Source organism: Protobothrops mucrosquamatus, unplaced genomic scaffold (genome assembly GCF_001527695.2).
Source record: "Protobothrops mucrosquamatus isolate PMUCROS unplaced genomic scaffold, P.Mucros_1.0 scaffold_109, whole genome shotgun sequence".
Classification (NCBI taxonomy): Eukaryota; Metazoa; Chordata; class Lepidosauria; order Squamata; family Viperidae; genus Protobothrops; species Protobothrops mucrosquamatus.
The window spans coordinates 685,121-709,856 of record NW_015386185.1 but is presented as its reverse complement, the minus strand read 5'-3'; the positions used below and the strand labels follow the sequence as shown (position 1 = coordinate 709,856).

General features: G+C 36.3%; 1 protein-coding gene across 1 annotated transcript in view; it reads right to left on the bottom strand.

Moving 5' to 3' along the window:
• The window catches only part of PTPRC (protein tyrosine phosphatase receptor type C), a 35,816-nt gene extending 12,369 nt beyond the window's left edge, over positions 1–23,447 (bottom strand). Inside the window, exons 1-18 of the mRNA XM_015816140.2 lie at positions 23,345–23,447; positions 22,509–22,649; positions 20,605–20,739; positions 18,538–18,702; positions 12,913–13,115; positions 11,993–12,053; positions 11,767–11,875; positions 10,113–10,147; positions 8,908–9,017; positions 7,917–8,007; positions 7,715–7,791; positions 7,591–7,627; positions 4,751–4,848; positions 3,732–3,857; positions 2,950–3,107; positions 2,476–2,611; positions 1,981–2,130; positions 1,089–1,179 (exon numbers count right to left, since the gene is read on the bottom strand). Coding sequence (XP_015671626.1) covers positions 1,089–1,179; positions 1,981–2,130; positions 2,476–2,611; positions 2,950–3,107; positions 3,732–3,857; positions 4,751–4,848; positions 7,591–7,627; positions 7,715–7,791; positions 7,917–8,007; positions 8,908–9,017; positions 10,113–10,147; positions 11,767–11,875; positions 11,993–12,053; positions 12,913–13,115; positions 18,538–18,702; positions 20,605–20,739; positions 22,509–22,635 — 1,909 coding nt within the window. The 5' untranslated portion in view covers positions 22,636–22,649; positions 23,345–23,447. The remainder of the gene's footprint in view (positions 1–1,088; positions 1,180–1,980; positions 2,131–2,475; positions 2,612–2,949; positions 3,108–3,731; positions 3,858–4,750; positions 4,849–7,590; positions 7,628–7,714; positions 7,792–7,916; positions 8,008–8,907; positions 9,018–10,112; positions 10,148–11,766; positions 11,876–11,992; positions 12,054–12,912; positions 13,116–18,537; positions 18,703–20,604; positions 20,740–22,508; positions 22,650–23,344) is intronic.
• Between the last annotated feature and the right edge of the window lie 1,289 nt (positions 23,448–24,736).

Here is a 24,736-nt window from a genome sequence, read left to right as displayed (position 1 = left end):
GCCCTTTCTAAACGGTTTACAGAGTCAGCCTATTGCCCCCAACAATCTGGGTTCTCATTTTACCGATCTCGGAAGGATGGAAGACTGAGCCAACCTTGAGCCGGTGAGATTTGAACTGCCAAACTGCTGGCAGCTGGCAAGCAGCAGAAGTTGCCTGCAGTACTGCATTCTAACCACTATGCCACCACAGCATATTTAGTATTTGTCTTGTAAGCTCTGAGTTGGTTCCTCCTGGGCTTCCATGTGAATTTTAAAATGCTAATGTTAATTTATCTATTTACTACTAAAGCTCTTAGGTCTGTCTGTTTGTAACCTTCAACTGGGTGAAATAGTGCATTGTAAGGCAACAGTTTTTGAACCAAGGAACCTCAAATGGGCGAACATGCAGAATGCATCCAAAATCTAGGATCATTACACTCATAGGATTGAAATTTGGAAATGTTGTGCCCACTTCAGCACTGCCATGCTGTCACATTGCCGTGGTCAGCTGTGGTCACATGAGGTCATTGCTCTGATTGCTTCCCACAAGTCAGTGGGGAAGCCAGAAGGACAGGCACTGGGGAAACCCAGGTCCTGGTTTGTCCTTAGCCATGGAAACTCACTGAGTAACTTTGGGCCAGTTACTCTTCTTAACCAGGGTTGTTACTATGGGGAAAAACCAGGAGGAGGAAATAACCTGTACAACATTTTGAGTCCTTATGAAAAGTGGATATAAAATTAATTAATAAATAAAGGTGATAAGGAAGACTTGGAGATGTAAAATTACAAAGGAACTAAAAGTGCATTCATTCATCTTATATTTCTTGATTCCCCCCCCCCCCCAAAAAAAAATGATTGTATCGCTTAGATGACTGAGGCAAAAGCTAATATTTTTAAGGGTCTTTTCTTTTGCAAATTACTTGGAGAAATGTGTGGCTTCTCACAGGAGCAGGAGATGCAGAAAGAAAGTTTCCATGCAGTTTTTCATAAAAGTTCTCAAAAAATTCTTTTAAAATGTAATGTTACTTTTTTAAAAAAAATTCCATGGATCGTTTAGAACAGTCAAACTCAGAATATATGATTTGCAGATTTCCCTTTCCAATACTCACATGGAATTACTGTGGAACTCCGGTTTTTCTGTCTGTTTTCTTCCTTTCTACCAGCTTTCTGATTCTGCCAGTTCCTGTATAAAGGCAGTCGCTAAAAAAAACAGATGTACAAAAGAAAAGTTATAGTTCAGCAGAAATGCTAAACTGTATCTCACCACTATACTGTGCTTACTTAATTTTAAATGCCAATCAACTAAAGTGAGCAGAAACCAATTGGCAATGATGCAGAGTATTAACATTCCCACCCCTGTTTAAAATTAAAGTGTTAGTTTAGCAGTCATTTGCTGTATTTATTTTATTTTATTTATTTATTTATTTATTTATTTATTTATTTTTTTAAAAAAGGTGTCCCTATGGTGGTACTAATCGTGGTTGACTGTAGGAGATAGTGTTCATCGTTTCAAGGTCATGTCATGCTGTTCACATGGCCAGCATGACATCACAGAGTGCTGTTAGCTTCCCACCAAAGTGGTACCTATTTATCTACTTGCATTTGCATGCTTTCAAACTGCTATATGGGCAGGAGCTGGAGTGAGGTGAGGACAGAAGCTCTCCCATTACGTGGCGCTCAGGTCTCGAACCTGGGCTGCTGGCTTTCTAGCCGACAAGCCGACAAGCCCAGCATCTTAACCATTAAACCACTGCATCGCCTCATTTATTTATATCCCATCATTATTATTTTCACAAATTTTCACTCAAGCCAGTGAACATATTCTTCCTCATATTTTCCCTGTGAAGTGGATTGGGCTGAGAAAAGAGTGACTGCTCTAAAGTCACCCAGCCTGCTTTCAAGGCTAAGGTGGAACTTGAACTCATGCTTTCAAGTCTGGTGCCTAAACCACTAGACCAAGCTGGCTGTCTCTGTATGTCCAGAGAAAGAAATCCTATTTACCTGAAATTCAGCTTCTAGCAGAGATGGATCATTGGGAGAATCCTTTTTCTTTAGCTGGCTGAGATAGTTGGGCAGTTCTGAAACAAAGACTTCCGTTTCGCCAAACTGGACATATTCAACCAAAGCATGGTGGATCAAGATGTACTGTGCCTAATGGGTCCAAGGATTGCAGATCTTGTAAATGGTGGGAATGGAAAGTTGCAGCAAAAATGGGACTGGTAATTGAATCAGCTCAACATTGCATAAAGTAATATACTGTATTTGAAATAAAATTCTTTCAAACTCCCATAGCATATATGTTATAAGGGGAGCTTATAGGAACTCTGTTTTTAAAGAGTTTCCTGGACATTAGTCCCTTTGAATTCTATGGTGGTGGTTGCAGAAATGTATACAGTTGTAGGCAGGTGAAATAAAATATCACCATATAACAAAGGTGAGAATTATTTCATACATTACAGAAAGGCAGTGCTAATTAACCGAACTCTTTAAATATACCTCCACTTGAACCATGAGGCATCGCTGACGTCGTAACTTTGCAATATACCCGTATACATCAACTCGTCCTTCAGCTTCTAATGCCTCCAGCATTGCATCAATTCCAATATAGGTTCCAGTGCGTCCTACACCAGCACTGTCATAATCATAAAAAAAAATAATAATACAATAAGCATCATTCAAGTTGCTGCTGTTAAGATTGACAGATGGGAAACATGCGAGATTTGTTCTTAAATCAGTTCAACTCAACTCACAGAGAGTTTGATGTTTGATAAAGTTATTCCTCTCATTACCCATTGACAATATTCCTTTTATTGTTTAAATTGTTAAGTAAAGTTAAGCAAATATATTGCTTCAATTGTTTAGTAAAGATTGTGCGTTCGTATCACTATGCAGCTTTTATCAGTATCATCTAACTGGATGTGTAAAGAAAGATCAATTAAGCACAAGCTTATTGAGGAAAACTTATTTTACCTGCAATGGACTACTATTGGGCCACTAAAAAAGTTGCTTAAAGTATTGACTCGGCGGCGCAGCTTGAGCAGGAGATGGGGATCATCGGGCACCCCATGATCTGGCCAGCTTGTAAACTGAATGTGGGTCACATCTCTTCCTGCTGACTTGTCTCTTCTCTAGAAAAAAAAGTCAGTTTATTGTCAGTTAAACATCAAAAATTCCTTGTAGCAATCATTGATTAGTCTGACATAGGCCAGAGGTGAACAAGATTATGAAAAGCCATCAACACACATTCATCCCATGTTCATCTTGGTTAAAACTCCTTCAAGATAATCCAGTGTTAATCACCAAAGCAAAAATCTACATAGTAGGGCAATAGATATGGCAAAGAAAATGAGACAGGAATCAATAAACCACTGGTTCATCTCATGATTCTAGGCATTTGATATTATAACTATCATCTGGATATTACATGAAATGTCTCATAGACAAGTATCTACTTCTGTCAACCCTATCAGGTAGACCAGACAGAAAATCAACTCCACAGGAAAACAAAAAAATATAGCTTATATTGATGTAGGCTATAATAACGGAACCTTGCAGATCTTCTTCTTATACTCCAGTAAATCAGGAAGGCATTTGCCTGAATTCCTTCCAGATATTATCTTATTTCTCAGTACCTCACGCATGTTTCAACCCTCTTTGCCTAGGTAGAGTTCTTGCATATTCTGCCAAGGTCATCTCCCTTACTTTCTACAATTATTGAACAAATTGTTACAAGTTTTGGTGTTCTTACTTACATGGTTGATGTGTAGCTTCTGAATTATGTAATCTGGACACACCTTGCATTCATTTATGCTTACTATAATGTCCCCATAAGATGCAGTCTCCTCCTCCATTGATGGCCAATACTTGGCACATTTGATCTATGGAAATTCAAAGATGCTCAATTATTTTAGCAGGATGGAACATACACTTTCTACTTTATTGCTAATCAGTTGGGTAGATTTTCAGTTTGTCTTTGTTATTGGGTATATCACTCAGTCTAAAGACACTTTTACACAATGAACTAGCGCAAAATATATTTAGATTAAAAAGAGCCCTGGTGGCACAGTGGTTAGAATGCAGTATTGCAGGCTAATTCTGCCTACTGCCAGCAGTTCGATCCTGACTGGCTCAAGGTTGACTCAGCCTTCGAGCCTTCCAAGGTCGGTAAAACGAGGACCCAGATTGTTGAGGAAAATATGCTGACTCTGTAAACTGCTTAGAGAAGGCTGTAATGCACTGTGATGTAGCATCTAAATCTAAGTGCTATTGCTAGATGGTTGTATGCTACATGTCAAGCTTGGCCAAAGCCAGGTGAAGACACTAAAGTAGTTGTTCACTTTTATTCCTTCCAGGTAGCATCAATAAAAAACAGGTCTTACCAGAAAAAAATGGCAGCAGTTCAAAATAAGTTTAACATTCACATCAAAGTGAATAGACCAGCGTAGGCTTAACATTAGCATAGGTAAGAGCTATTTTCTACTCTTGTTTCTCCCATTCCAGTTCGGTAACCAACTTTTCATTGAAATAGATTAATTTGCTTTAGAATACAATTAATAAAACAAAAGGCAAACTGCTAAACCCCAAGGACATTATGTATCATTTCAAGTAGCTTATAGCAAAGACGTTTCCTATTAAATTAATCAGCTAAGCCAATTATGTCAACTTTCACTTTCAATAGCCATCGACACACTGGAATAATGGGTGGTTTAAAAATGGGGGGGTTCCCAAGTAAAGGAACTAATAAATCACACAATGGATATTTTTATCTCACCTTGCTGCCTTCCTCACAGCGAGTCACCATGACAACAATGGTTGCTTTTTGTTCCCAGATCATTCTCCAGAAATCGTCTATTGTCTCTTCCTTGGGACCTGACAAAAATATTACTTTGATCACATGAAACATTTCAAGGTAATAATTAGGGATGGGCTAATTTGTCAACTGTAATGTCACAGAGTTTCCCTTTCTCCAGCCCTAAATAGATTGCATCTCATCGCTTCACTGGTTTGTAATTGTTTTTCCCGCAGCACGAATATTTCCAAAAGTGTTCCTTTTTTCTGTGGTTATCAGAATATTACTTTCTCCAAATTGAAGTAGCATGGTGGAAATATGCATGCAAATATTCATATATTCATGCATTTTTGTATATTTTAATAATAATCATTTATTAAATCTGTATGCCACCTGATTCTGAATGACATTTTTTCCTCGTGTAGATGTGTTTTAGAAGGAATTTCCATTAATATACACGCACATGAATTTAATTTTATTTACAGGACTCCAATCAGTTGGTATTTGTCTCTAATATTGCTTTATTTCTAATTTAATATTTTTTCTCCTTGTCTATTTGTTTTATACTGTTTTCAATCCATTCCATTTATTTTAACCAAATATATTTATTTCTAATTAAAGAACAGAAATTAAAAAGATAAAATGACATTTATCAACGGTAACCTAGAAACCACCATTTCAATAAAACCCAAGGTAAACCCACTCTTTATTGCAAACATTGACAGTTTTTCTATAACAGAAATTATATGCAACAAAAGAATTCTGTTTAGGTTGTCTCTTTTAGATATTATATTATTTTTACATACTCCATACACACAAACACACACACACACATACACACTCAAATACACACATATATTTCACTTGGAGTACGAAGTAAGTATAAATACATACTCCATACTCCAAGTGGGAAAAAAATAAAATAAAATAAAATATGAAGGGCCCTTGGTGGTCTCTGAGCTGAACCAAGCTCAGAATGCACCAAGGAGCCCTCATTTCAACCCTGAGCTACAAATATTCTCCTTCATTGGAAAAATAAAATATTTACTATTAATTGCTACTAAATTGAATATCTTTAAAAAAAAAAAAAACAAAGAATGTGAATTTCAGGTGTCTTGGGTTTTTTAAAAATATTTTAAACTATTTTAATTGTTTTATGGACTTTGTTAGTTACCACGACCCTGTTGGAATGGGGGCCATAATAAATTCAAATAAACAAACAAATAAATAAATAAATTCTTAGAGATGTTTAACAAGAACCAACTAAACTTGGCTTTTTTCCCCAATATGACAATTCGTTAGATACATTTTTGCATGGCTTTTTTTGTCATAGGACGCACCGGAACAGAGTCCCGGCACCTTTTATCAATGGATTTTCAAGAGTTGTGTTCTTTTCCTATTGGTGCCCTTCCTATCCTCGTTTGCTTTTCAAAAAGCCCCGCTGGTGATATGGTGCGAGCGGGGTCCCCTCCGGCGTTGTCTGCCTCCTCCAGGAGGAGCCATGAGGCACTGGAGCACCACAGCCAGAGTGTGGCTTGATTGGCTGGGTTGGACCATGTGGTGTGGAAGCAGATGGTGGCGGTGGGAGACACGTAAACACAAGAGAGTGAGTGAGCCTTTTGCCTTCCCTTACAGAAGGTAGGTTTAAAAAGAGGCAAAGCGAGAGGAAAGAAAGGCAGCTGATGTGGAAGCTTGCCCAACAGCGAAACTTTGCTGTTTCAGTTCCTTGGGTAGTTCAAAGGCTGGGATGTCTATGAAAATCTCTTTTTAGTCTTTTATACTTTATATTTAAACTGCAGAGGGGAAGAATAAGAATAAAGCCAATGTCTTGTGATTTGGAGGTATTATTACTAATAATAATATATATTAATTATGTATTGGTCAGATGTAAAGGTAGACCTACAGTATAAGGTTTAATCAGATCTATTTATGAAATTGGGTTTAACTTAAAGGTAAATTAAAAGTAATCTGTTCACTGCCAAAGTTTCAACTTTAATTTGTTTCAAGTCAATATCCACATTAAACTCCAAATGCAAATTTTTCCACCTTGTTTGACAACTTCTTAAAAATAATTCAATCTTTTACAAGCAACCAAATTTTGTTTTATTGGGCCAATTTCATTCCACATAGAAAGCTGACATTTCCACTCATTAAACTAAATGGGTATGCCAGTGTTAAATGTCCCAAAAGATTAATAAAATGCCTTCTTGTAATTTAAAGCCACATAGTGCACGGTAACATTAATAGTATAAATTTACCTTGAACAAAATCCTAGTCTTTTAGATACACTAAAAATCGAAGGGTTTTTTTTGTTCAACTACAAAGGTAAACATCGTAGGGTAGGCAAGACAGGTTGTATAATGTGTGTGAGTTCCAGCACCTTTTTTTTTTTTACAAAAAAAGCACTGCATATTTGATTATCTTTGTACAATCTATGGAACTGATATAAATTAATCCCTAGTGATGGTTACCGTGAACCAGATAAAGGTAAATCTATAGAACTTAAAAGTTTCTTATTTTGCCTGGAAGCAACTTTCATTTTAAAAGTTGCAATTTGCCCAGAACATAAAAGGAACAAAGCAAAGGCGATATAATTGCATGTCCTTATACACATAAGGAATGTGTTGCTCTCTAGAATAGAAAGAATAATGGATGGGCAAGTCGTGATGTAAAATGGGAAGGAAACTTCCACAGCTATACAGGTACATACCAATTTGTTTTATGGTATGAAAGGGGCCACCAATTCTGCTTCAGAGACAATAGAGGTAGCAATGATTGTATTAATTCATTTCTATGTGCAAAGTCAGAAGGATAATACAAACCTTGCGCAGCAATGTATTTTCTCATTTCTTTGAAACCCTATGATAGAAAGTCACATATAAGAGTTAGAAGATGATAAACAATGTCTGACTATGAGTTTGCACATTTCGAATGAAAGTCACTCACATCGATATAGCTTGCATTTATGTAGTCGTATCCCTGCTCCCCAGGGCTTGAGGTAAGCTCCACACGGTTGTAATCGTCTTTTCATATGGAAACAAAAATCAAGATCAAGAATGTCAATCAATATTGTCAGTTTGGTATAATTTTTGAAAGCGGGCAGGGGAGACAACAACTTGAAAAGTTCACGTTTGCATGATGTGCTTACAGGGCAGGATATCGATGTAGCGGTTTTTGTTCTGGTTAAAAGGCTTGCGTGCTTCTTTTATAGGGTATTTACTGAAGACTCTGGGAATGCTCTGCAAAAGACAATATCCATCTGAGCAAAAAGCTTTAGGTAAAAAAACAAATTCAGAGAAAGGGTATGAGCTACTGAATCCCTGTTTTGGTTTTTGTTGTTGTTGTTGTTGTTTTTGGCGGCTATTCTGATTCCAGTTTTCTATTTCCATTTTGATTAGCACAAGACCCAAATAATTCAGCAGGATGTATTTCTAAATGAGCCTAAAACACAATAATTGAGGCCTATTAAATAAATAATGTAATCTGAACAGAGACATAAAAACGCTTATCTTCATATTTATATACATACTTCAGATTATTATGAAGAGACTGTTATTGTATAGCCCAGGGGTAGGCAACCTTGGCTCTTTTATGACTCGTGGACCTCAACTCCCAGAATTCTTGAGCCAGCATGACTCAGCATGGAAACCTCTCCATTTCTCCTCAGCATGGCTGGCTCAGGAATTCTGGGAGTTGAGGTCCACGAGTCATAAAAGAGCCAATGTTGTCTACCCCTGGTATAGCCCTATTCAGTCATATGTAATCTAATCTCCCTGAAATTGAAAGGAAGGTTTTTTTTTTATGATGCTGCAATCCCTTGCTTTGGGGTTGAGTCAGGGCGACTGATTGGAACTGAGCGTTTACTGGACAGATGCCTTCCTGACGCCTATGCGGAGTTTGCAGCAGACAATTACTCATTGCGCCCAGAGAGAAAGATCTGCTGCTACCTAGGATCGAACTCACAGCCTCCTGATTGTGAAGCAAGAGCTCCATCTCTGGGCCACCAAGCCGCTCCCTCATATTGAAAGGGAGTAAAAGAATGAAAATGTATGAGACCCTTAGGGTGGGAACTATCTACTAAAGAAAGCCAACCACCAACACTCAGAGACCTTCCTTAGATTTTCCATTGGGATACTAACCTGAAATTCATCCAGAAAAAGCCTTCCTTCATCTGCTATTTTTCTCTTATAAGTCTCCCACAATAACTCTGCAGGAATTGGGTCTATGTTCTTCATGTGTCTTTCATCATCTTTAAAAGAGGTAGAAATACTTCCAGATAAGCATATGTGCCTTGCTTCTGATAGGTATAATGAAACAGTAATTCAATACATGCTTGAGCACATGTGTCCATATTATTGAATGGGTTTACTGCCTGAACTCAATGAGCTAAGCTTTAAAACTTACCCCCAAATTATTCAATTCAAGGGCATTTGATTCATTTATGGCATATGCATTTAAACTTTCACAGTAACAGTGGAGAAGTGAATAAAACATCCCTTAAAACTAAAAGGATCATGCAAGTGCAATTTATTACAACAGTTTTTCCATCTTCCCTTTAGGATCCTTAAATTTGTCAAGATTGAGACCACTGAAATGAAAGCAACATATATTTTCTTGTAATTATTGCTTTTTTGCAAGAAAAAAAATTATACATGGATATTACTTGTAGATACTGTTTTTAATATTCTTCAGTGGTGCTAATTGCATTTTTTCTTTAAAAACAAAATCCCTATGTAGGAACAAGGGCTTAGAAATTTGTTTTGATCAAGGATCAGGAAAGAATTAGTCCTTTTCCACATATTGTATGTTTTTTTTGTGATGCTAATCAGGCCACATTCTATTTACAATTGAGCCTGAATTAGAGCAAGATGGCTTTTATGTCTTATTGAAGTTGGCCCTCATTTACAAAGATAAACAGTGTTTTTTAGAGTACCTAGTTTAGCACATGTGTTCTTTGTATTAGAAACTCTTGAAAAGACTTTAAAGAAATATAAAATTATGCTGAATAAAGTTTAAGTTCACTGCTCAAAATGACATCATAATAAAGCTAAAAGTTCATTTCTGGACAAAAGAGAGAGAATAAACTAAATAAAATAAAGAGTGGCTGTCACTTTTCACTGTTATTTTTACAATAATAATGAGTGTGTGCAATTCCATTGATATATAGACCATGTATCCACTGATGTAAGAAAGGATGATGAAAGAGGCAACAGTGGGCTTAAGGTTTCTTTTTATTGTATCTTAGTTCAGAAGTAGGCCAGCAAAACTCATCAAGGTAGAGAATTCCATGTAGCAATGGAATCCCTAGGAAAAAAAACTTTGGCCCCTAGAATTAAATATTTACCTCTGGTTACAAGCCTTACTCCTTCTTCTTCATCTCTGCAAAAAAATATCAAGAGATATGACTGAATGCTGAGAACGAAATGTTACTATTTTTCAAGACCTTTTAGTACACTGGTGTGATCAGAATGTGAACACATTAAGCATTTTTTCTAATTCTGCTACTCCATCTTTGAAAAACAGCAAGTTCCCTCCTGCTCATATAAGACCCGGAACAGCAGAGTGTGCTCCCCTGATACATATTAAGAACTATTTCAAATGGCAATTTTTTTTTTTAGCTAAACTTGACGACAGCCTCACCCCCTGACATACAACTGAGCATATTCCTGATCTACGTTACCCTGGCTTTATGTCATTAACTGATCCCCCTGGAGATCACTTGAAACTGGTTTCACTCTATTTGCAGATCCTAAGACAGGCATAGCTACAATGCATGGCTCAGATCCTTTTACCAAGGTTTGAACCCACAAAACTTTACATGTGATGATTGTGTTAAGGCAGTGCACTTAATTCAAGAGCTATCTTGACACTTGGTGTCAAGAATTGGGAGGAAGGTCTATATATTTCATGTACATAATAAATACACAGAAACCTGGGTGCTTATTGGGAAAAAGTGGGGAAAAACAAAAAAGGACAGGAAAATGAAAGGTCATCTCCTGGAAGAAAACTTGATGGTTGGAACGGAATCATTCAATCAGCATTCTTTTAAATGTTTAATGTAAGTACAGGTTCATTATGTTCATTGACCGATGGATTTTTTTTAATATATAAATTTAAAATTATCAAGTTCGAAGGAAAATAAAAACCAAAACAAAAGGCAAATAAATGAATGAAGTACATAAAAGTTACTTAAGATACTAAAAAGAGATTGCAAATAATATTAAAGAGAAATAAATTCTAAAAGTAAAATATTATTTGGGTGTTAAGAGCTAAATTAAGAAGGCCAAAATATTAGTACAGGTAGTCCTCAACTTCAAACATTTGTTTAGTGATCGTTTGAAGTTCCAACAGCACTGAAAAAAAATGAGTTATGACTGGTCCTTGCACTCACAACCATTATAGCATCCTCATGGTTACGTGATCAAAATTTAGACACTTGGCAACCAGCATGTATGTGCCATGGGGTCACGTGTGATCACCATTTGAGATCTTCCCAGTTGGCTTCCAACAAACAAAGTCAGTGGGGGACGTTAATGACTGTGTGTTTCATTTAACAACTGTAGTGATTCACTTCTGCAATGATACACTTAACAACCATAGCAAAAAAGGTCATAAAATTAGGTGCAACTCATTTAACAACACCTTGTTTTGCATCATAAATTCTGGTCCCAATTGTGACTATAAGTTGAGGACTACTATAAAACTATACCCCTCAGAAAATCAGAGTGACAATGAACTTCCATAAAATCAAAAGAAATCAATCAACTGAGAGGAGGGGGAATTTAAGTGTAGCCAGTTAAAATCTGGAAGGCATTGGTTTCTGTCTTGAACACAACTGTCAGTAATTGTGATAATAATGAAACATTCTTTCTATAATTTTGTGCAAAATTTTCTCCAGTGCAATTTACAGTGGTAGTAATGGGACAGACCAGGGCGCAGTTTTCCTATCAGTGTCATACACACTTAGGAGAGCAAAATAATGCATTTTACAAAGCTACCTTGAGTTCTTTCTGTTAAGGATGTATATTTTATACAGGACAAGAAGTAAAGCCAAAACTGTTACAATAATCAGGAAGGCCAAGAATCCAATGACGGCGTTAGTATCATCTGTAGAAAGAAATGAAATGAAACAAAGAGTTTAGGAAATGTCAACATTTTGTTATTATCTTGTATTTTCAGTATGCAAATTAAACTAATCAGGATTTTTTTAAAATGTTAACATACACTTGGTGGTTATTTCTTTCGATATTGGGTCTGAAGAATAATGTCCATTGGAAACCAATACCTGGTAAGAAGAAGAAACAATAAATGTAGAGATTTGAAATGCGCCCAAAATGAACTGTTACATAAATCTTCCAAAATTTTGTATGAAAGCCATATCTTATGAAACCTTCATCAAGAATATAAATGTCTTAAGGGATGTTGTAAGGAACAGCTCAAAAATACAAAATAGAAATAAGAAAATAAATATTTCACCCCATCCTCATTTATGAAAAAGGAGATAAAAACTTAGATATTATAAAACATTTGCAACAGAGAAGCTGCCCAAGTGTTCAGTGCCAGGGTTAGGGTTATGTTGACTTAATTCTGAGGAAATGGCTAAGGATGCTTGGCTGTTAATTAATATATTATTTCAATTAGCAATTTGACTGTACTCAATTTTGTTCTGTTTAAAATGGCTGCAGGGTGCCCCTGACCAGATAAGGTTGTAGTTACTGCATCTGACCGAAGAGATAAAAGATACACTTGGTCCTTGAAACCACTTGTCAATTGACAACCATTAATGACAATGATAGATCCGATTATTGCTAAGTATTGCTCCTATAATTCTGGAGCAATCCACTCCAGAACAGTGTATCCTGAAATTAATCATCAGATTAACCAAGCATAAACAGTGTTTTCAGCTTGTCTGCATGTCAGCCCTCATCCAATCCATTAGCCTGCTGAAGGACTGATTCAGAATATCAACTTAATTTATTATTATCTCAAAATCTTGACTTTACTGATGAGATAGACAGACAGACAGACAGACAGACAGACACACACACACACACACACACACACACACAGACAGACAGATATACTGTATTTCAGGGGGAAAAGGTGAAATATCTCAGTCTCAAGTTTAGAACAATGCAACTTACTGTAAAAGTGTACGTTTTTAAAAAAGAAAGCTTGTCCACTGTGAATGTGCAACTGCTGTTCTTCTTTTCATCATCACCATCCCATTTTAAAATATACTGCTTGTCAGGTCCATTTAATTCATCTGGTCCCGTACAATCAACCTCTACGATATTGTGTGCATCTTTGGATAATCTTAAATTAAGTTTTTTCAAAGGACTTGGTTCTGTTGAAAATTAAAATGGTTTTCATTAAGAGAAAATAAGCAGCGCTAAGAGTATAGGAATCCGAATGCTCCAACAATTTCAGATAGTCCCTGTTTAATGGCGGCAATCAGTTCCTAAGCAAAATGGTCACTAACTGAAGATGCAATTAAGAGAAAGACAGTGATGGATGCTGCAAAATTCACTGGTTGCTACTGTTTCATTCAAATAAAGTTCTCTTGTACAGTGTCCTGTGTTTGACCTTTTTTTCCTCTTTTTTTGCTCCCTTTCAGGTCAGAGAGATTGCTTAAACAAGCTACAGATAGTCCTCGACTTACAACAGTTCCTTTAGTGACTTCTCAAAGTTACAATGGCAATGAAAAAAGTGACTTATGACCATTTCTCACAATTACAACCTTTGAAGCATGCCCATGGTCATGTCATCAAAATTCAGACGCTTGGCCTTCTGACGAGCAAAGTCAATGGGGGAAGCCAAATTCACTTAACAACCGGGTGACTAACTTATCAACTGCAGTGATTCACTTAACAACTGAGGCAAGAAAGGTGACCAAATGGGGCAAAACTCACTTAACAAATGTCTCACTTAGCAACAGAAATGTTTGGCTCAGTTGTAGTCGTAGGTCATAGACTACCTGTATCTCTTTCTGAGTTGTTTTTCTCTGCAGTGCAGCAGTTCCATAAAAAGTGCTAACCACAATTAACAAGCTCAGCTCTGTGACCTTAATGAGTTGATTAGAATCCTGGATCACTGGCTGCTGCTGCCTGAAACTGACCAAGCCATAATCAGTTTTGCACCGGATATTTTTGGTGGTCCTAAATGTGTGCATTGGTTGGGAAATGAGGTTTTTTTACTACTGTTTATTATAGGTAGTCCTCAAGTTATGACCACAACTGAGTCTGAAATTTCTGTTCCTAAGTGAAACATTTGTTAAGTGAGTTTTGCCCCATTTGACAACTTTTCTTGCTACGGTTGTTAAGTGAATCATTGTATTTGTTAAGTAAGTATCATATTTGGTAAGTGAATCTGATTTCCCCCACTGACTTTCCTTGTCAGAAGTCCACAAAAGGGGATCACGTGACCCCGGGACACTGCAACCATCATAAATATGAACCAGTTGCCAAGCATCTGAATTTTGATCACGTGACCATGGGGATACTGCAACGGTCGTAAGTGTGAAAAACAATCATAAGTCACTTTTTTCAAACTGCTGTAACTTTGAATGAACTGTTGTATGTTGAGGATTACCGGTACTGTCACATTTACAAATGGTCCCTATCTAAGGTAGTTGCTAAACAAGGACTATCTGTACATACAATATACTCTCCTTGGTGCTACCTATATTAATTATAGATGCTAGATACAGCACATTCAGAAAGTATTCTGACCCCCTTCACTTTTGTCCATTTTGTTATGCTGCAGCCAGATTCTACAATTGTTGAAATTCATTTTTCCCCTCATTAATCTACATTCAGTACCCCATAACGTCAAAGTGAAAACAGAATTTTAGAAATGTCTGTAAATTTATTGAAAAGAAAAAACTGAAATATGCTGACTTTCTAAATCACTTAGAGTGCTGGAAAGCACTATAAAGCTGTATATAAATCTAAGTGCTATCGCTATTGCTATATAGTTGCTCAACTCACACATAGTGACTCCAGGTGGCATACATTAAAAATCCACAGTTAACAATTCACAATTTAAACTCCCACCTCTACCACCTTGGTAGAAACAACAGAATCAGACAAGCTACTTAATTGGTTCCAAATAGGGTCTCCAAGCCTTGGATCAAATCATGTGTTCAATGCCTTGATTATACTTTGAAATTGCATTTTTACACTGTGATTAGCAATAAAAATTATATTATTGGGGTTGGTTGCACAGTCTGACAGCTGTTTAGGACAGATTAGATGTTTTTTCTACACCCATCGAGTCTTTTCCAAGGACCTGGGATAAGCAAAAGTTGTTTCATAATATTAAAGTTATCATTACAGTATGTAAGTTGTTTCAAGTAAAACTGTGTTTTGCAATTGATTGGTTGTGATTTGGTCAATGCCAGTGATATTTAAGTAATGCTCCAGATGTTTTGAGATTGCACCCAAGACGCTTACTACTATTGCTACTATAGTTGTTTTCTTTTGCCAGTCATTCTACTTGTATTTCATGGCCTTTGTCTTTTGTGATTTTTCTCTAGCTCTTTCTCTTTTATTCTGCTCTCTGCCGTGTCCTCTAATCAGTCTTTGTAATGATTGTCTTCATCAAAACTCTTAAAATTATTTCCATATGGCATCTTGATTCCTTCTGTTTTCACTATTTTTCCCCTACTGATGATGAGGATGGAACGTTTGTCTAGTCCAAACTCCATTGCGATACCCTGGTTGTGTATATGAACAGTATTGAGCAGTAATTCTATTTCAGATTATGTTTTTCCATACAGCTTCAAGATTATCCATGTTAAGGAGGTGGGTTAGTCTAGCAGGGATTTTTTAAAAAAAATATTTTATAGCCAGAGCCTGACTTGTTCAATGCTGTTGACAAAGGAATCGGTGCAATGACAGATAATAGTAATGAGTCACCTTGAAAGTTTCCTCTCTTCATATTAACATCTCCCAGTTTATCACTCTTGATCAGCAATTGTGTCTTCCACTGTGCCATTGATCTTTTCACAAAGTTTCTGATGTTTTTACGGAGTCCTGTTATTTCTAGGCACTTGATTATCTAATCATTTAGCAGGGAGTTGAGCACCTTCTTGTAATCAACCCAAGCTACATTCACGTTGGTCTTCCTTTTCTTGCAATTTTCCAAAACTTGTTAATTAGGAACTGATCTTTTGTTCTTCTGTTATTTGGGCGGTTTCCTTTCTGCTTATGCAGAAAGAGCATGGTTCCAACTAAGTGCTGTTGGATTTCATCAGCTACAACACCAGTTAGCAATTTGAAAGTTGTTGGTAAGCTGATAATTGGCCTGTAGTTGCCTGATGCTGCCCATTTTGTTGGACCTTTCATTATCAGCTAGATTTTGTCAGATGTTAACCAATCCTCAATTTCAACTTCTGGCAATATGTTGTTAAACTGTTTGGCAATGAGTAAATATAGACCAATCAGATGTTTCAGCCAAAAACCATGCAGTTCATTTTTATCTGGTGCTGAACAGTTCTTGAACTTCCTTGCCCTTTTCTCCACCATTTATGGTGTAATTATAAGTTCTTTCATTTCAGCTTTTTTTTATTCTATTCCACCTCCTTTATCTAAGCTGCATTCTTGTATTGTTTTGGATTGATCCATAGCTGCACCCAAAACTGCACTGTTTCTTCTTTGTCAGGGGTTGACTGATTCACTGCAGACTCTCCTTTGATGAATTGCTAAAAATGTTTTTGATTTGACTGAAATTGGAGATTTTGCCTATAGTGGGCAATTTGAGATTGATATCACTGATCTTCTTGACTATAGTTTTTATTTGATGCTTTATTATTTCCAGTGCTTTCTTAATCTTTCTTGTTTTTAAGTGATATTTCTTGATGAGGTATTCTTTCATCTTCTTGTCCTTCAGCTTCTTTTCTTTTATCTGTTCTAGTTTGCTTTCATCTGATCTTAGCTTGCTGATCTTATTTTCCAATTTGGTGATTTGGGGCTTTTTTTCTTCTTTGTTAATTTTGGATCCCAGGTATTCAATTATAACTTCAGTCATGCTGTATATTAGTTGGTTTGTTTCTTGCTGTGAGCAGGTGCTTAAATTTCATATTACAGTATTGGTATCTTTTAATACTTGGGCTAGTTGTTTCTTTGGAAGAAGCCTCAATGTAACCAATCTAATTTTGTTGTTTTGTGCTGTTCTAGATGTTTAGTTACACTTTGTTTCAATTCTTCTGAAGCGAAAGCAATGAAGAAGTGCCTGCTTTGGGAATGGAAATGATTCGGTAGCAATGCTAACTGCTTCTACTGCTGACTGCTTCTGATTTGCTTCAACAGTCTGAGGTACTTCTGGCAAGGTTTCAATTTTTTTGTCATGGTTAGACATTTGCAGTTCTTCCAATTCTGCTGCTATGAATTCTTTATTTCATATTATAAATTGAAGCTGAACTGCTAGCCTCTGTTCTATTATTTCTGATTCTGAATGTTGTTGCTTCTAGAACTGGTACATTCTTTTCAAATATCCTCTTCTTGTTACACTTGATTTGTAAATAAAGCATCGGATTCCACTGGATCACACTGCAATGATGAACATATGCCAAATATGGAAAAGCAAGGACATCAGCCTGGAAACCAAATGTAAGATAGTCCACTCTATTGTATTTCCTGTAGCTACCTATGGTTGTGAAAGTTGGACCTTAAAAAAGCAAGACAGGAAGAAAATTGACTCATTTGAGCTGTGGTGCTGAAGAAGGCTCCTTGGTCAGCAAAGGTGACTAACAAGCAAGTACTGGAGCACATAATATCAGACATGTCACTAGAAGGCAGAAACACAAAACTGTGTCTCACTTACTTTGGCCATGTCATATGGGGTAATTTACTGGAGAAAGCAATTATGTTGAGTGAAAGGAAACCAGGCTGTCAAATAACATAATGACTGGACACCAGCCAGAGCAAAGAAAAACTCAAAGAAGTAGTGCAAGACCAAAAGATGTGGAGAGATCTGACACATAGAATCCCTGAGAGTCGAATACAACTGAATGGATAATATCATCATCCATCTGGTGGTAATGCTGTCTAGCCCACATTTTTCTATCTTATCAAGTAGTAGGTTGTGATCTACTTTGTCTAATGCCTTATTATCATCATAATTATTGCTTTGTTTTCAATCTTTGCATATTTGCAACACGTAAACCCCTTTTGGGACGCAATGTGTCCATGGTTAAAGATGATGAGCTTATCAGCCGGAAAGCTAACAGCTCAGGTTTGAGACCCAAGTGCTGATCCTGAGTTCCCATTACTTGCCGCAGCTCCTCCTCACCTAATAGTTCAAAAGCATGGATATGCAAGTAGATAAATAGGTACCACTTGAGTGGGAAGATAACAGTGGTCTCTGCACCTTGGTGTATAGTCATGCTGGCCACATGACCACAGAAACGTTTTCAGACAATGCTGGCTTCTTCTGCTGGCTAAGAAACAGAATGAGCTCCTCCCCCTAGCATCGGACACAACTGAGAGGGGAAACCTTTACCTTTAAATACCTTTTCTTCTAGTAGTCCTGCAGCTGCTGGCCCTGGTTGTTCAGCCAACAGTCCTGAGTTCTGTGCCTCATTTGTACACATGTAGAATACACATGATGGCACTTTTTATATATAACCATCCAGAGTCGCTGGGAGTCAAATAACATATAAATTTAATAAATAATACTAATATTATATATTATTGTTATAACCTTACCCCCCAATTAAATATTCACAGATAAATTTAAATATTTACAATTAAATATTCACAACTTACTTGTTGGGTGGGTCCTAATAGACTCAATGCAGGCTTTTCCCTCAAGTGGTGGGTGATTTTTTGTTTTTGTGTATGCCCGTACTCTCATTTCATAATCTGTGTAAGGTTTTAAACTGGTCCTTGTATATTGCATGCGATCATTTTTTTCAAAAGTACCTAGATATTCTGGAAATGTTAAAAGCATAAATACATTCAAATATAAATAATGTTGGTGCAGACACAAATTCAGAAATAATTATTGACATTTATTTTCATAAAAGGAAGCCAATCTCCCATTAAAATTGCCAAAATAAAGATGGATGAATGAACATATCAGATTTGATTTCTTATTTTTTCTGAATCCAGCAACTTTCATTTGCCATACTGAGATCTATTTTTTTTAAAAAAAAATTTGCACTAAGATTTCTATGTATTTTGATGTATACTTTTTCCAAACATATCCATTTCATTTGCAGTTTTGCATATTACAGTTTTTGCAATTTTCTTTAACAATGCAGTTATGAACATTGTTTTCACAAACTTACATTTTCTCTAATATATTTTTTTTAATTAGAAAACTGTAAAATGGTGGAATTTGAATGTTACCTAATTAGGTTCTACATTAATATGAGTTAGTTAGATACTTTCCAATGTAAACTAAACAAATTTCTTACCTTACCTCAGAATAATACTTTGCTTTGATTAATTTATCCTCAGTTGATTTTTACCTCAGAATATTTATTGTAGTTTAAAAGGGTTTTTTGTTTTGTTTTAGGTAATAATAAATTGTTCACTTCAAATGTGTGTAAATTACACACAATTACTATTGGAGTTAGTGCTGGAACTTGGAAGATGGAGAATCCAATTCCAATAAATTCTAGCTCTATCTATCATCTGCCTATCTATCTACTTGGGGAAATTAGTCTCCTAAGCAGCACAGTTGCTCATGAGGTTAGAACACTGGTCTGACAATTGGTTGGCTAATGTTCAAGACCCAGCCCCCAACTGGGCATTCCCAGGCAACAGTGATCTCACCAACAAATCTTTTTGCCACAGAAGTACTTCAGTGCTTCCGACATAGAAAAAAAATAGTCTCCTAAGGGAAATGGATGGATGGATGGATGGATGGATGGATGGATGGATGGATGGATGGATGGATGGAAGGAAGGAAGGAAGGAAGGATGGAGGCAAAGATGGATAGATAGATAGATAGATAGATAGATAGATAGATAGATAGATAGATAGATAGATAGATAGATAGATAGATAGATAGATAGATAGATAGATAGATAGATAGATAGATAGGATGAATGGAGGGACAGATAATTTCCTGCTCTTTCCCTCTGCTGAACTCCCAGCAACAATACTGCCTTTATTTCTATGTTGGTCTATGTGATAGAACTTTACTTGGAATTAAAAATAATCTCTCTTAATATTTCAGTCCACTCCTTTGTTCAAATGTTGAAAGACATGTTGACAACTCTATCTGTTGTCTCTATCTGTTCAATTTTATCAATATGAACTGGAGTGGCAACTGGCTTTTATACTGGCACCGACACAATGCACAAGCTGTGTACAGACTGCCAAGATATCTGAGATGTAGTACTGGTTGAGTGGCATCTACTGTCCTGCCCTCCAAGAGAAAGAGAATAATTTGAAGTCCAGAAGAAGTGGCTGAGGAGTAACCACTGTCCTCCAACAATATCTGCCATGCCTGTCTGCTAATTGAAACTGGGATGATACTGTGAAGATACATTGAGATCTACAGAAAGGAGAACTCCTTCAGTTTGAAGGAGTCAATACAAAATCAAACTATTTTCAGTGTTAGTGATCAAGATTAGAAAATTACTCTGAAAATATCCTTGAAATTAACTGTATTATTCATATTAACAGAGTAAACCTATTACTAGAAGAAGAAGCAAACAAGAGTAGCTACTTGTCAAGGTTTTTAACAATGATCCATCCAGAAAAAATTGAAAATATTTTTTAAAAATCCTGAAAATGCATGAGTAGGTGTTTTCAAACAATTGGAAATACGTATCAGTAGTACATAGCAATATTGGCAGTATTATTAGTATACATACATACCACCAGTTTTTGTATTGCGTACACTGATGCTATAACCATGAATAGGGCCATTTCTCTGGTTTTGTGGTGCACTCCAAGTAACTGTTATACTTTCAGCGGTTGAGTTTGATAAACAGTTTTCAGGTGTGTCTGGTACTGATACAAAAATTAATAGAAAATCAAGTAATGACAAAATAATGATCTCTGGGACATGACAACAATAAATAGAATATGAGCAATATAAACCATGACTACCATGACTTTACGGAAAGGAAATAGAACCAGTGTCCAGCAGTAGATTGTGCATTTGTGCAACATTATGTATTTCTGGAAAATGTCAGGAATTTCAGGTTTTAGAAAAGTTTATCAACTTCAAACAGAGTAAGAATACAAGACCAGTAAGTTCTATGTGGGGTTAATCAACTACCCACATAGACCAACTACTTCTCCAACTCTACTTTTACAAAACTTCTACTTGCCCCAGAGGTCATATTGATTCCTTAGGTTCAGGACAAGATGTATGGTGATAACATTTCTTGAGAGTTGAGTGGCATGTACTGTAGGTGTACTAAATTCCTCTTTCCACAAAGTACATCTCTTTAGAAATCACATATTGGTCTTCAGAATTTCCTGCCAGTTGGGCCCGTAAACAATGAATCATAAACTTTCATCATTTCTAATCAATTGCATTTTTGTTGGTGATTATAAGAGCAATTAATAATTCCCAATGACTTCTGATGGGATGAGATGAAAAGTCAACACATCCCATACTAAATCTGGCACAGGGAAGTAAATATGAGCAATTATCCTAAGATCTGTGTGCAGAGGGAGAGTATTTATAACAACAACAGAATCTCCAAGTTATTGAAGATTTTAGAAAATCAAAATACAAATGACCTGCATTCTCCAAGTAATGTACAATTTTCTTGTTAATTAAGGTTATGACTTATGATGCTATAGGTATATCCATCTAATGTTCTCAGTAGCAAATAATAGCATTGTCTTTTTCCAGGATTTTCCTAATCTAATCTAAAGCCTTGAGATTATTAATGCTCTTAAGATCAGCTAATCATATTTATATTGATGCCCTCAGACAAAAAAAAAAACCCAGAGGAAAGGAAGAAAGGAATAAAAACCCAACAAGATCTTAAGTATTATAAGTGATTTTTTTAGATGACAATGGCAAAAATTCTTTAAAACCTTTGGGCCAAATTAAAAGTAATTTTAAATGCATATTTGCACTTAATACGCCTGCTTTTGTTGGTCTTGAAAAGAAGTAACTTTTTTAAAGCAGTTACCTACACTGGGAGGAAATCACAAACTGTTGATCTTGCATTAATTCCCTTTAATCTCATTGTCCTGTGAAGACCACCAAATAATTTACCTTTACCAAAATCATCCTATGCTTTAGTCAGAGGGCTTTAATTATGGAGTCTTCCAACATAATTATAAAACTTGGTTGGATTGCAGTTAGCCAGGCAAAAGTAAAGCCATGCTTTTCCAGATATCTATGATGTCTCCACAGCATCTCCACAGCATTCGTTGTATGGAAACATTCACAGAATTCTAAGCACACTGTATCCACCAGCGATGCGATCATTGAGTCTGATCCAATAGTTCTGAAAAATCTTTTCAGGGTCTGAATCGGTTCAGTTATTCTCCATTAAAATTATTCAGATGTTGTTGGCCAGTAACACTAAAATGCAAACCGGGGAGAATGGCTCCAGTTTCCCTATGGACCTGGCTGCTTATAATGAACTTTGCTGATTTAGCATTATAGTCTAATATACCTTACTAATTATCAGTTATCAGGATCACTACACATACCTCTTCCTGTTGAAATACATGCAGAAATATTTAGTTTTGGGGCAAATTCAGTAAGTAGTAAGTAACAAAGCATAAGAAAATCATGGTGTGATACTCACTTCCATAGTCCGTTGTTAACTTAACTGTACGATTTATTGATTTATCATGAATAGTTGAATTGCATGTGTAGTTTGTGTTGGGTGACGCTTCAAATATATGCTCTGATTTATTCACATCATTACACATAATAGACTTATTACCTGTAAGGAATTAAAAAAAAATATTGCTCTGAAATCTAAGCAACTGGGAGATTCTACATCTTCAACAGTCTTGCCAACCCTGGATATAACTGTCCTCCAGATGTGTAAACTTCAACTCCTAGAATTCCCAAACTGGTATAAGTATCACTGAGAATTAAATTTAAATGCTCAAGAACATCCTGGGTTGGGAATTTTGATTTGCATGCTGAGCTTTGATTTGATTTTTAAAGAAGAAAAAAATGATTTGCTTTTCAAAGGAGAAAAGAAAATTAGATCTACAATGCAATAGAAATAATTCTAAAGACAATCCACCAAAAAGTTGCATCTGTACTACAGATAGTCCTTCTTTATTGGCCATAATTGGGACCCACAATTTGGTCATTAAATGAAGCAGTCATTAAGCGAAACCATGGCTGTGCTTATTATCTTGCTTCAACTTTCTTTTGCTTTACAGACTTTTGAAGGTCATAAATGTGAGGACTGATCACAAAGTCACTTTTCATCACTGTATAAGCTAGTTGCTCAATGAGGGCTTCCTATATGTACACAAAATGAAAACTCAAATTGTTTAAAACATTTTTATAATAGTGCCTTTATCTTTTATAAAGTGAAGCTCTTATATACAAAGTACTTTTGATTTCCCCATCAATTTTAGATCAAATGCCAAACTGATTCCTTTAAAAAAAAAATCCTACCATTTTGGAAGCAACAATATGAATATTTCAATTTACACCCATCATCAGTGTCCCAAAATAAAGTTATTGTAGTATTACTGTAAGTTTTATTCAATTGCTTGTTACCTGAAAGAGAGGGAGAGAGAAAAAATGAATTCATTTAAGTATTTTTCATGTTGTAAAAAATGCTGGAAAATTACCTCTTTATTTATGTGGGTCACAAAACTGTACAATGGATGAAACATTAACAAAGTTTTCAACAAACAAGAAAGGAAGAAGAAAGGTGGAAGTGTAATTGCAACAATGAGCAGCTCCTTATTAATCTTTTCAAAGAATCTTTTCTCACATTTAGATCACAACATTGGAAACTCTTTTTCTTCCATGGGCTGATAGACCTTGTCTACCAGCTCATTACTCTCCCAACGGGACTAAAGTATAAAACACCATTTCCAGGCAGAGAATAGGTTGTCTTAGTTTCTCCCATGCTTCTCGCCCTGAAATCTTCATCTGCCTACCAAACAGAGCTTGTAGGGAAGCTGGGATACAAGTTATGGGATGAGGGAAGCAGGTATATCAAGTGAAAGCAGTTTCTGGTTTTCAGCTGTTAAATGGGATTCCTGGATAAATTCCCCGAAGGTTGCTAAATCTACAGTTTTACATTTGAAAAGCAAAATGCCCCAGCCATTCCTATTTTAAGTCTGTTGCAAAATATTCTTCAAAGGGGGAGTGGTACTTGGTAACACTTGGGATCATGTCAGACAGGAAGGGAGTGTTTCTGAATCAGGAAATAGCTTTCTAATGAGTTACTACCAGCCCCACCTAGCTGGCAAATTCAAGAGTCGCTAGGATTTCAGGGAGGCATCTTTAGGGCTAGTAATGATAAAAACATAATTTTGAAAATTCCGATAGTCAAAGTAAAGATAAATTCAGGTTCTTGCTTAATGATGGTAATTTGGACCAACAACTTGGTCCAAAGTGGACCAAGTGATGCAGTTGTAAAGCATGATGCCCTGTGTTTGTTCTGGTTTACAATGGCAATTTACAGTTGCCATGAGTACATGAATCCCACATAGCTGTTAAGCAACTCATTTGTCTTGGTCCCACAGCATTAAGGCATGTCTATTCGGTCCATCTCATTTAACTAAATTTGATAAATTTGTACTATGTATTGCTAAGAAACAATATAGCCCCACCCAAAAATGATGTTTAATGCAGGATGTCAACGCTGCAAATACTGTATATTCTTGCTTTGACAATGTGCAGAACTGTCTGGTATATATATAGTTAAACCAGCAACTAGGAGAGAGGGAGGAGCATAGGGATAGCCCGGGAGAAAGAAACCGGAAGTAAATCACATCTTTCAAGTTGATTGGAAGATGTGAACCATGACCCTACAATAAGGGAGTGGACAAT